Consider the following 12,280-nt stretch of genomic DNA (forward strand, 5'->3'; position numbering starts at 1 on the left):
TTAAAATGGTAGTAAATTATATAAAAATGAAATACTACATTAAACAAAAAAAATGTATAGTTTTACATCAAGAAAGTTCCTATAAAACTGATTATCCCATCAACATCAACCTCACACAATCAAGGAAAACTTCAAAGCACTCGAGCAAAAAATGGTTCCACCATCAATTCTTGCCGTCCCAAAAACCTTTAATGACCTTGAAGGAGATTTTTATAACAACGAACTTTTTGTTAGGTGGATTCATTGTTGGAAAACCCGCAACTTCCAAAAGCCAAACTTATTAATGGGAATTGATTGCTTTTCATAGACACAAAAGTATTCTTACAAATTTAAATTAATCTAATCCATAATTTTATTGTTAATATTCATACTAACTCTTTCATGATCAAACCATTACATTAATAACCATTCAAGCGTTTATCCCGAAACACTTTCTTCCTCGCCGAGTCAAGTATTGGTTCATGTTGGTTTAGTATTATTTTTGGTTTATTAACCGGTTTAGGATGATCCTATTGTAAATAAATTTAAGTTGGTTTAACATATATTATGCTTAAAATAACTTAAATTAAATAATAGTAATTATGCTTAAAATATAATTTTAGAGAGTTTTCAAATATAGTTACACAAACATTATAGGTGATGAATTTAATTTATTAAATTCGTCATTACTTAAAACTAAGTTTTTTTTAAACATACTGAGTTATAATATCAATGATGGATTGGTAAGTATAACACGAAGACAAAAATATAAATATTTGATTTTCAAGATAAGAAATTCAGCTTTTATCCAGTTACTCTATATAAATATCTTAATTTTTTTAAAAATATACATAATTTATATATATAGATTAATCTTCCAAACTTAAACTATTATATTATATATGAATAATGTTTTTAAATAAAAATAATTTCTGATTAAAATAAATAAATAAAAACAACAAATGGTTATTTTCAAATAATGGATGTAATTTACATTATACTATCATTTAACAAGTATTAGATACGTTTTGATATATCATTATTTTCTATTTCCAGAAAACAATAATGTTAAACATCAATATCATCTAGGTTAAGTATACGAACATCACAATTCAAACATCACATTTTTACATAAACATTATAATACAATATTTTAATCAAAAAACAATTCAAAAAAAAAAATATTCAAAGAATAGTTATATACTTAATATTTGAAAATCAAAGATATTTTTGCTAAAATTATACTTACCTGGCCAAGGAAATCAAACATCTTTTTACGGATCGATCGATTGTTGAGCATGTGGTCGATCCGAAAATACTCTGGAGTTTAATTAAATATCTAAAACATTTATTTCAACACTCAACAGATAGTTTTGCTAAATATGATAACTAGATAGCCAACAAATTTACAAAAATTATTTAAATAGTAAAAAATATGTAATTTAACGTGTTAAAATTTAAAAATAAATTTAAAGTATGGCATGCATTCTTAACATTTATATAAATATATTTCATAGCCTAAATATAAATAATTTAACAACTTAAATTAAAAAAAAAAAAGTAAAAATCCCCCGGGTTAATCCCTAGTATAATCTAACAAAGTAAATGACTAGGACAAAAGAATACAAAATTAACAAATTAAAGTCCAATCTTAAACATCACTATATGATCCACTACCCCAAAAGCAAGTAACATCATCATTTAAAAACAACATTATCATTTCCTAACTTTTTTTTTTTAAATTACAACTTTTTCTGTCTTCTTATATTTTTTGTCAAATCCTTCCACTATTGTTTAACCCTTTTTTTTCCTAAAAGTAATTATTACGCAGTTTGAACATCGATTCTCTCATTTATACGATTTTATTTTAAAAAAAGTAAACTATATAAAAAAGAAAGTAATAAAACAATCAGTAGACATGTTCAACGACTAGATTCAGAGATATACCGAATGTTCAGAAACGATTCCATCTTTCAATTGCAAGAAACAGAGAGAGAGAGAGAGAGATGCCTTCAAGACAAAACCCAATCCAACCAAAGCCATTCAACAACAACAGAACAGGAGCTCTCTTCTTAATCCTCACAGTCTCATCATCTCTCCTCATCTTCCTCGCAATCATCTACTTCATCTACCACCTCTGGACATCCCTCCTCAACCGCTCAAGAACCATCCCTTTCTTCGACGTCGCCTCCTCTCCTCCATCAAAGCTCCAGCTTTTCTCCTACAAAGAGCTCAAGCTCGCGACCAACGACTTCGACGAGTCCAACGTGATCGGCAAAGGCGGCTCGGGGACCGTCTTCAGAGGCATTACGAGAGACGGGAAGCTCTTCGCGGTCAAGAGACTCGACAGCCTCTCTCTCCAGTCCGAGACCGAGTTCCAGAACGAGCTGCAGATCCTCGGGGGGCTAAAATCGTCTTTTCTCGTGACGCTTTTGGGGTACTGCGTTGAGAAGGATCACCACAGGTTCTTGGTCTACGAGTATATGCCCAACAAGAGTCTCCAAGAGCTTCTTTTCAACGAAGAAGGCTCGTGCTTGAGCTGGGAGAGGAGGTTTGGTATCATTCTTGATGTGGCCAAAGCTCTCGACTTTATGCATTTTGGGTGTGACCCGCCAGTGATTCACGGAGATATCAAGCCGAGTAATGTTCTTCTTGATTCTGAGTTTAGGGCGAAGATCTCTGACTTTGGTTTGTCTAGAGTGAAAGTGGAGGAAGGAGGAGGTTATGGTGGGGTTGATCTGTTCAGTCAAGAGCTTTCTGAGAGCACTCCTCAGACGGGCGTTGGCACTCCAACGCATCATCATGAGGTCGATTTCTCTCTTGCGTTACAAGCTTCTTCGTCTTCTAAGAATAGTAGGACGAGCCGTAACATCAAGGGAATGCATTTGAACTCGATGAGTTTGGCTATGGAAGAAGGTGAGGCGAAAGGGAAAGAGGTTGAGGAGGAGAATGAGTTTGAGCAGAGTAAGGAGATGAGTGTGAGTCCTAACTCGGTTCTTGATTTGGGGAAACAGTGGGGGAGAAATTGGTGGTGGAAGCAAGAAGGGAGTGGGGAGTTGTGTAGTAAAGATTACGTTAGGGAGTGGATAGGGAGTCAGATTCACACTGAGAATCCGGATTGGGATGATGATGGGAAGAAGATCACCGTTAGCAGTAGCACTCCTGAGCTGGGAGTTTCAACTAGGACAGTAGATAAAGTAGAGTCTGGTTTGAATGAAGCTAGGTTTGACACTCTAGAAGAGAAGTTTGCAAAGGAAGAGACCAGCGAGAAGAAGAAATCTAGAAAGAAGAAGAAGAAGAAGCATAGGAACATGGAGGAATGGTGGAAAGAGGAAGAACATCAAGACAAAAAGAAGATTAGAGTATTGAGAATCAAGTTCAAGAACCGTTTAAAAGTCCCACATTTTCGTTACTGTTTCCATGGTAAAGGCGAAAACTGCGTTGAAGACAGAGAAGGAGAAGCAGCAGGAGAGTTCAGCTTCAGAAGAGGATGGAGAAGGAAAAGCAGCAGCAGCAGCAAGAAGAAGAACAAATCAATAGGGAGTGAGATGTGGAGTGGGGACTTGTTCAGCCGCGAGTTAAGCAGCACTACTAGCATGAGAGGGACACTGTGCTACATAGCACCAGAGTACGGAGGAGGCTGCTGTTACTTGATGGAGAAAGGCGATATCTACAGCTTTGGAGTACTGATCCTAGTGATCATCTCAGGTAGGAGGCCTTTGCACGTCCTTGCGTCGCCGATGAAGCTTGAGAAAGCCAATTTGGTGAGCTGGTGTAGGCAGCTGGCTCAGTCAGGGAACGTTCTTGAGCTGGTGGACGAGAGGTTGAAGGATGTGTATAGCAAGGAAGAAGCGGGACTGTGCATTAACTTGGCTTTGGCTTGTCTACAGAAAGCGCCTGAGCTAAGGCCTGATATTAGTGAAGTTGTGAGGATACTGAGAGGTGAAATGGAGATTTCAGCGACTGCTTTTGAGTTTTCTCCATCGCCTCCTGCAAAAAATTATGGCAGTAGATCAAAGCGGAGAAGTTAGAAACTGAGCATTGCAGAGTAGTAGTTCGAAGTTTGGTCTGATTTTTTTGTTGGTGTTTTCTTTCTGAAATTGTTAAATTTAACTTTTGCAAATTATATTATGTTGTGATGTTTTGTAATCTATGACTGAGATGCCAACTCAATCAAAATGCAGAAGAATGTATATCAAATTATAGTTTAAGTGCAGTTTTGTTTTTGAGAGATTTCTCAATTGCAGTATTGAAATGCCTCAAAACCCAAAGTGCATGCTCTCAATGATAACCAAGTAAGGCAATTTAAAAAAGCAACTAAGCAATTAGATCTTTAGAAGCTTGCCAGCTGCAAAAGTAAACAAGTCATAAAGCAAGGGGCCCATAACTTTTTTTTTGATGGAGGAAAATGATGGTAGCTTGAAATGTGGCATGACAATTGCAACACTCAAAAAGAATCCAAGGCCATATCACAATCATCACGGTTCATGAGTAACTAAATGAGACAGATGAGTTATAAACAAAACTAAGGACAAAAGAACACAGAAAAAGACAAGCTGGACAAGGAGAGTCCTAAAAATCTTGCTTTTGAAACAAAGTGAGCTCAGCATCTGCCTGCTGAGTTGCTGGTTCATATCACAACACGTTGAACTTAAATTTACTCTACTTGAACTTGGAGGATGTGTGGACGTGTGTGCCAAGAACAGTCAAGAATAAGAATTGTTAATAACATCTTCATGTAATCCGGTTCTGAATTAGCATGGTTGCAAATGTTTAGCCCTGCAGTTTGATTGATATTATTAGGCTAAGCAAAGGTATGATCACCAATAAGGTAATTGGAAGAATAAATTACCTGGAAAACTGCATACAAACCAAATGGAACAGACGAGCTAGGAACACATTGCATGCATCACATTCTGCGGAGTTGAGACCACGAGGTCTGAGAATCAACTTTACTTGAGAGTGATCGTTTGATCTCAAGTCTTACCCCTATCAGATACATTTTTGTATACTGATCGTTGACCGCTATAGCCTCCTCGAGAACCAATTTTTTGAAGAATTTTCCTCTTGCTTTTTCTAACCCCCTTCACCTTCTGTTCCTTGAGAAGTTTCTGGAGCTTAGGACTACCAGGGAATCCTTTTGCTTCCATATCTAAATACATCTCTCTGGCCTTCTCGAGCCACCCACATGCCAAAAGCCCTTGTACTGTGGCCAAGTAAAGAGCACCATTAGCAGCTACCTCAAAACGACCCATCTCTGCCCAGATCTTCAAAGCATTCTCCGGTTGCTTCTTCTTAAACAATCTTCCAAGAATGAGGAGAAAGGTGTCTTCTTTAGGACCTAAACAAGAAACCTTCATTTGTTCTAAAACCTCTAAAGTTTGGTCCAAACTCACACCTTCAAGGAACGCATGAAACGTATCAACAGTTGGACATAGCTTCTCACTTATCATGGTCGCCAATACATCCCTCGCTTCTTCAACTTTCCCTGCTCACAAAGAGGCCGAATCATCGCATTGTAAGTGACTGAATCTGGCTTTAAACCTTCCTCCTTCATCTTCTCCACAAGCTTCACAGCTTCACCAAAGCAATTCTCGCAAGTCAACACATAAACCAAAGAATTATAAACATCAACCCCGGGAGCAAACCCTCGTTTCCTCATCTCATCACAGAGCCTAAGAGAATCAAAAAGGTTGCCAGCTTTAGAAAAGCAAGAGATCATGTGACTGTAAGAGTCCTCGTTAGGCGTGATACAGTAATTCCCCATCTCTCGCCAAATCCTCTTGGCTTCAGTCACATCAGTCCAAACGTTACACCAACCATTAAGAATCACGTTGAATCCTTCAACGTCCAAAGGAAAGAGCTTTTTGCTTGCGAGCATGAATTCTTCAGCTTTTTCAATGTGCCCATGTCTACACAAGGCATGTAGCAACCCTTGAAATGCTTCATCATCAGGAACGTGCTTAAACTTATCCATGATATCGAATGTCCGAATAGCTTGGCTTGTATCATTAGCAGCAGCATACCTACATCAACACCAATTCAATATCACAGCCAATGTTCTAAATATTGATCTAACGATTTCACTACTGCTAACGATTTCTTGAACATTGATCTTTAAAAATTAAACAAAAGACAAACTCAAACCTGTCCATCATGAGAAACATGGCGTTTCTAGTATCCTTTGAGACATGAAACATGTCACGGATCAAACACCAAGCTATGTTGAACTTTTGATGATTACCCAACACCCATATCATCAAGTCACAAGCTTTCTGATCATCGCAGCCTCGTCTCTCTCCCCATTTAAACGCTAGAAAGGCAAGCCTCCATTCCTCTCTTAATCCCCAGATTAAAGAGTACAAAGAATCATTATTTAGATCAAAGGTTGACTCCTCAAGAGAAGCCATGGCATCCGCCTCCGACTCTAGCTCAGAGACCTGTCTGACTAAATCAATCAGACCCTTCTCCAAAGGAGCCACTTCTTTGTTGATATCAGATTCTTCGAAGATGGTTTTGGTGGAGAAGCCATTGGAATAGAAAAAATAAGGGACACGGCTTGAGATTTGAGAATGCACAAGACCTGTTCGATGAAATGCTGAGGAGAAGGAAACAATGTGGAACGATGAGCTGGCAAATGATCTCGACACTGCACGTGAAAGATACTGACGTTGAACAATCCACAGCTGTGTTGTACGCGTTAGTTTCCTAGCAATCGCAGCACAGCTCATCGGGGAGTGAAGGAGTGAGAGGAGAGGTTTCGGAATGGTTTTGACTGCGTCTTTTGTGAGACGAGGAGATGAAATTATGAAAACTGATGGGGTCTCGTATGTTAATGGGCTTAAGTAAATAAAAAGGTTTTGTTAATGGGCTTAAATAAATAAAAGCCCATTTAAGATGGTCCTGACTCCTGAAACGCCGACGTATGAAAACTGATGAGGTCACGTATGTTCCGGCATGATACAATACATCTTATATATTAAAAGAGAAGTCACAATCTTGATTCATGTGTGATTTTTTTTTAAAATGGACTTAATGGACCTATTCCTAGAAAGTAATGTTACATTTAATATCTAATTTTATCATTTAAATTTTGGGCATACAAGAAATTTTTATTGGGCTATCAATAATTAAATTTAAACAATAGATGATCCATTAGATTTATATATAGTATAAATAAAATAAATATCTTATATATTAAAAGAGAAGTCACAATCTTGATTCATGTGTGATTTTTTTTTTAAAATGGACTTAATGGACCTATTCCTAGAAAGTCATGTTACATTTAATATCTAATTTTATCATTTAAATTTTGGGCATACAAGAAATTTTTATTGGGCTATCAATAATTAAATTTAAACAATAGATGATCCATTAGATTTATATATAGTATAAATAAAATAAATATAAATATTATCAAAAATTGTATATAAATATTTTCTCTAATTTTGTAATTAGTAATAAAATTAATGTTATTATACATTAATATATATTTTTTATTATATATTAAATTTATTATACAAATAATCAGTTATCTTTTATAAAATGAAAAAACATTATATCAAATTTTACTATTTTATAGTTATATCTATCATTTTAAAATAAAAAAATTGTATTTAACTAAATATGATAAAATTATTTTAAATTGATAAATTAATATATTTTATTTTGACAAACATTAAAAATTTATGCTAGAAATATAATATGTTGGTAGAACGGGTTAACATTAGTAAATTAGATAATTCATGTATAAAATTAACTTATCTTAAACTTTTATATATATATAGTTATTATTTTAAATGAATAAACATAAAAAAATACTGATAAAGGAAATCTAGCGCTTTGAATTACGGATCAGGATCATAATAATTGAATAAAAAATAATTTTAAAATATATATAATAAAAAATACCAAATATATGTGATGATTTGAAATAATCAATTAACTTACAGCATGAAAACTATCAAATTGTTATATTTAAGATAGTTATATATAAACATTTAAATATATAAGTAACTTTAAAATATATTCTAATTATGTAATATATATATATATAAACATGAAAATTAATACCCGCACAGTTGTGCGGGTCCAAATCTAGTCTATCTTATTAAAACTCAAGTACAAAATTGGAGTGTTTGGAGACTTGAATAGGACTTTTAAAAATTTGGAGTGTTTGGAAACATGGATTGCAGTCTTTTAAAAAAAAATATTTTTGTTTGAAAACAAGGATAGTAGTATTAAAAAAAAAAGTAATGGGCTTATGTTTTTTTTAAAAATTGAAAGTTATTTAGGCCACTTTTAAAATATACCAAAATGGGTCAATCTAATTCCCTAAAATTTTTTTTCTAAACTAACCATAAAACAAAATTTAAACTTTATATACATATTTCAAATCAAAATAATAATTCAAATTTGATTTATATCAAAAATTGATTCAAAAATATACATATATTCAAAAATGAATTTTTACTAAACTATTTTTCAATAACCATTATAAAAAAATATTGTCAATATATATAAGAAAAATATAATACAAAGCCCAATTTGAAATACCAACTCAAATTATGGTTTTCATATTTCATATTAAGTTTTAAAAATATAATATATGTAATTATTTATATGATGGTATGTATAAAATACTATTAATTATATGATTACTTATATGATGGTACATATAAAATACGATTAATTATATGATGATAAAATACGATATATAATAAATACTAGGGATGGGCTTTTGGATACCCATACGGGTTTAGTTCTGATCGGTTTGTATTTTGGGTTTTCGGGGTCAAAGATTTCAGCCTTATTAGAATGTTTCTAAATTTTGGTTTGAGTTCGATTTGGATCTTTGCGGGTTTGGTTTGGGTTTGGATAACTAATTTAAATTATTTTTAAAGTCTTAAATCATTATATATTTTAAATTTCTCAAAATATATAAATAAAATAATATATTACGTATAAATTTGAATAACATATGTCATAATACTTAAGCTTAACATATCAATTGGCTTGATTTAAAATTTTGGATACGAAATCAATAATTATTTTAAGTATTTTTGGTGATTTGAGTATACTTTAACTATTTCAGATATTTACTTTTGACTATCTATATATATTTTCAAGTATTTAAACCAATTTAAAAGTATCATTTTTGATGTTTTATATACGTTAAATCTAAAAATAATTAATATATATAAGTATATAAATCTATTTTTAGATAAATTCGGATACCCAAATACTTCGGTTCGGATCAGATTCGGTTCTCTAAATAACAAAATTTTGAATAATTAGAATATTTAATCAATTTATGTTTGGGTTTGGTACTATATCTTTGGATCGGTATCGGTTATGTTCTTCGGATTCATTTTTCCAAATCATAATAATTACATGAAAAACAAATATCAACATATTTTTCAAAATATACACCCGCGCGCCTGCGCGGGTCAAAATCTAGTCGTTTCTTATGTATGGTATGGTTTGTTCCTTGATCTTAACTCTTTGTTAAATCCTGGTTTATTTTTAGGATCAAATCATCGGTCTCACCAAGATTACATGGAGAAGGCTGATAAAGCTCGTAAAGCACGTCTCTCTTCATCCTCTGACAAGTAGTCCATAGGAACTTAACTCCGTAATGTCTGAGCCAGTTTGGTTTTTGTTCAGATACGTACTCATAAGTTTCTGTATCAAAATAAATTGAAGATTTCTCATAGATAATGCCTCAAAGTTAAAGCTTCATTCTCATCTAGAACACTGTTTCCATCTTGTGAAGGTCACAGATGATGAATAAAAGCAACATTAAACGGTAAAATAGAAATCTCCTACTTGTCTAGGGCAGTTATATGTCCTCACAGAGGCATGAGCCTTCTACGTTTGTAGAACCACAGGAATGCCAAAAATACAAGAAGGCCACAGACTCCAGTAATGGTCAATACCCATTTGAAAGCACCAGGCTTCTCAAAGAAATCTATCTCAAAATTCATCCCAAAGATCCCTGCTACTACCCCAAAGATGGCCACCACAAACGTTGCAGTAGTTAGCAGCAGCTCAAACTGGATCAGCTGATTCCTCACGTTATCCTGCAAATACCATAGACTCTTAGGCAAAACAAAAGGTAAATATATGATCAAGATTTTTAAAGGGTATACCAATTGAATGTTGATGAAATCTTCAGTATCATCAATGTACTCCTTTAACTGAGTTGTAAAAGAGAAATGCAGAGGATTAAACCAGTTTTTTTTTTAACTGCTATTAAACACAAAGGAGTGGTGTTTTATGTTTACCGAGGTTAGCTTGTTGAGAGTGCTGTCAATGACAACAAAGTAAGCTTCCAGCAACATCTCCAGCTCTTCTATATTCTCTGTTGCGCTTTCTGAGCTTCTTGCACTGTCATGCCTGCTCCTCGCAATGCTCAAGCTTTTCTCAAGTCTCCTTGAAGAATCAGGAGGAGAAGAAACAGGAGAAACTGGCGCAGAGAGAGAGAGACCATCGTTTGATCTGTATCCAAGTAAAGAGTGGTGATCACCACCGTTCAAAGAGCCTTCCATTCTCTTCTTCTTCTCCGTTAAATACATCTCAGCCATATCCCCATCATCGTCCATCAACTGCTCAATCTCATCCCTCACCTTCTGAACTCTCCTCGTCAACGCAACAAGTCTGCTCTTCAGTCTACGCACACGCTCCAAGTTCAAAGTACTGATCTTTGAGGTAAGCTCATCTAATAACGGGTACGCCTCAATCTCCAACTCTGAAGCCTGAGCATCAAGGAAGGTACAAGCAGCTTCCAGAGCAATCTCAAGAGCCCTAAACTCAAAAGGCAAATAATCAGGAGACGAGTTTTGGAACACATTGTTCCTCCTCCTGATGAGTTCATTGCTGTCCTGATTCCAAACCTCACCAACAGCACTTGCCTTAAGCCTCTGCTGGAGCTCAACCACATACCGAAGCACATAGTTATCCAGAGAGTTCAACAACAAAACTTCATCCGCAGTGATAATACAACGGATCTGCTCCAAGTTAACAACAATAGCTCTCTCACGCCCCAGGATAGTAGAGGGATACACGAACAAAGGATCAAGCAGGCGCAAGTCACGTGCAGGCAAGTCGCATCTACGCATCATTGAGAACTTATCAACCTCAATGACCTGTGTGTTGGCGAAAGTATCAACACGGATCCAGGACTTGAGACCTTGTCCACGTTTCTTGAGACCTGAAACGTCAACCCCGAGGAGAGGCTGTCTCCCTGAGGCAGAAGGGCGAGACGCTGCTGCTTCTCCTCTGAGGTTTATAGCTGAAGCGGGTCTCGGAGGAAGCAAACGCTCCTTGAGATCAGACATTGTTTGCTAATAATCTCCAGATGCTACAAAAAAAAATGAACTTTTATTACAAGACTCTCTCTCAATATGATCAGTTGCAGAATCAAGAAGATTCAAACCTCCGTGTTGAAGGAATCAAGACCGATCTCGGTGTGTTCTTACTCTGTCCTAGCCACAGCTGTAATAAGAAAAAGAGGAAGCAGTATCAAAGATGGAAGCTTTCGATAGAAAACAAATCAAACACCAGAAGACAAGTAATCATAAAACAATATGGTGACTACAACGGTGAGAGATACGACCACATGTAACAGAATCAGATGGATCGTCTCAGAACCATAAAATGATCAGAAAGGTCTCAAATTGTACACTTACCGTATCAAAATCCTCGCGACGGGAAAACCCTTGAAGCTAGAATCGAGAATTGATTCCGAAGTGACTTTGTTGGATTGGATTCTTAAACAATCTGATTGAGTTAATGCGGAAGAAGCAAAAAGTAAGCACACCTTTTGCCCTTGTAGACGCAAATTACAATAAGAGAGAGCTTAATAACCGGAATGTAAACCGATTATTAACTAATTTATTTTGGTTTAGACTTAAAATGTACCGAACTCACATTAATACTTGCTATAACAATATTAACCACTAGAAAAGTTAGGTAGGTAACTAATGTTTTCCATTTAATTAAGCGTGACGACACAAAAGTAATTAATACAGAGTATTGAATGGTTTTAGATTGAGATGCCGACGTGCAATTTATTTCTTTAAAAAGAGTCGGTGGATGACGATGAGCCGTACGAAGCAAGAGAAAGACATTGAAACATACATCTGAGCAAGGAATAACGCGTGGGAAAGAGCCTTGCATGGCATTAGAGAAAGCAATTAAGGGCCCGTTTGTTCTTACCTGGATGAGTCATTTGGATGAAGATGAGAGTTTTGTTTGTTTAGGTACTAAAAGTGCAATTCATTCAGACGGATCATAGATG

At 35.1% G+C, this 12,280-nt stretch overlaps 2 protein-coding genes and 1 pseudogene across 3 annotated transcripts; 1 reads left to right on the forward strand and 2 right to left on the reverse strand.

The window, feature by feature from the left end:
* The first annotated feature begins 1,867 nt into the window (after positions 1 to 1,867).
* On the forward strand, positions 1,868 to 4,212 carry LOC125599972 (putative receptor-like protein kinase At1g80870). The gene has a single exon (XM_048772969.1). It carries the CDS (start codon positions 1,986 to 1,988, stop codon positions 4,008 to 4,010), a length of 2,025 nt encoding a protein of 674 aa, XP_048628926.1. The 5' UTR covers positions 1,868 to 1,985; the 3' UTR covers positions 4,011 to 4,212.
* Positions 4,213 to 4,394: 182 nt separating this feature from the next.
* Positions 4,395 to 6,905, reverse strand: LOC106429671 (annotated as a pseudogene).
* Positions 6,906 to 9,694: 2,789 nt separating this feature from the next.
* On the reverse strand, positions 9,695 to 11,884 carry LOC125574824 (magnesium transporter MRS2-10-like). 2 transcript variants are annotated; one of them, XM_048772970.1, is made up of 5 exons: positions 11,671 to 11,884; positions 11,417 to 11,475; positions 10,266 to 11,341; positions 10,131 to 10,178; positions 9,695 to 10,061 (listed from the first exon to the last, which is right to left on the reverse strand). In XM_048772970.1, exons 3-5 carry the CDS (start codon positions 11,316 to 11,318, stop codon positions 9,831 to 9,833), a joined length of 1,332 nt encoding a protein of 443 aa, XP_048628927.1. In that variant the 5' UTR covers positions 11,319 to 11,341; positions 11,417 to 11,475; positions 11,671 to 11,884; the 3' UTR covers positions 9,695 to 9,830. The 2 variants fall into 2 exon arrangements, with proteins under 2 accessions (XP_048628927.1, XP_048628928.1); XM_048772971.1 differs by having other exon boundaries at positions 11,697 to 11,883.
* Between the last annotated feature and the right edge of the window lie 396 nt (positions 11,885 to 12,280).

Source organism: Brassica napus, unplaced genomic scaffold (assembly GCF_020379485.1).
Source record: "Brassica napus cultivar Da-Ae unplaced genomic scaffold, Da-Ae ScsIHWf_2078;HRSCAF=2729, whole genome shotgun sequence".
NCBI classification, from domain to species: domain Eukaryota; kingdom Viridiplantae; phylum Streptophyta; class Magnoliopsida; order Brassicales; family Brassicaceae; genus Brassica; species Brassica napus.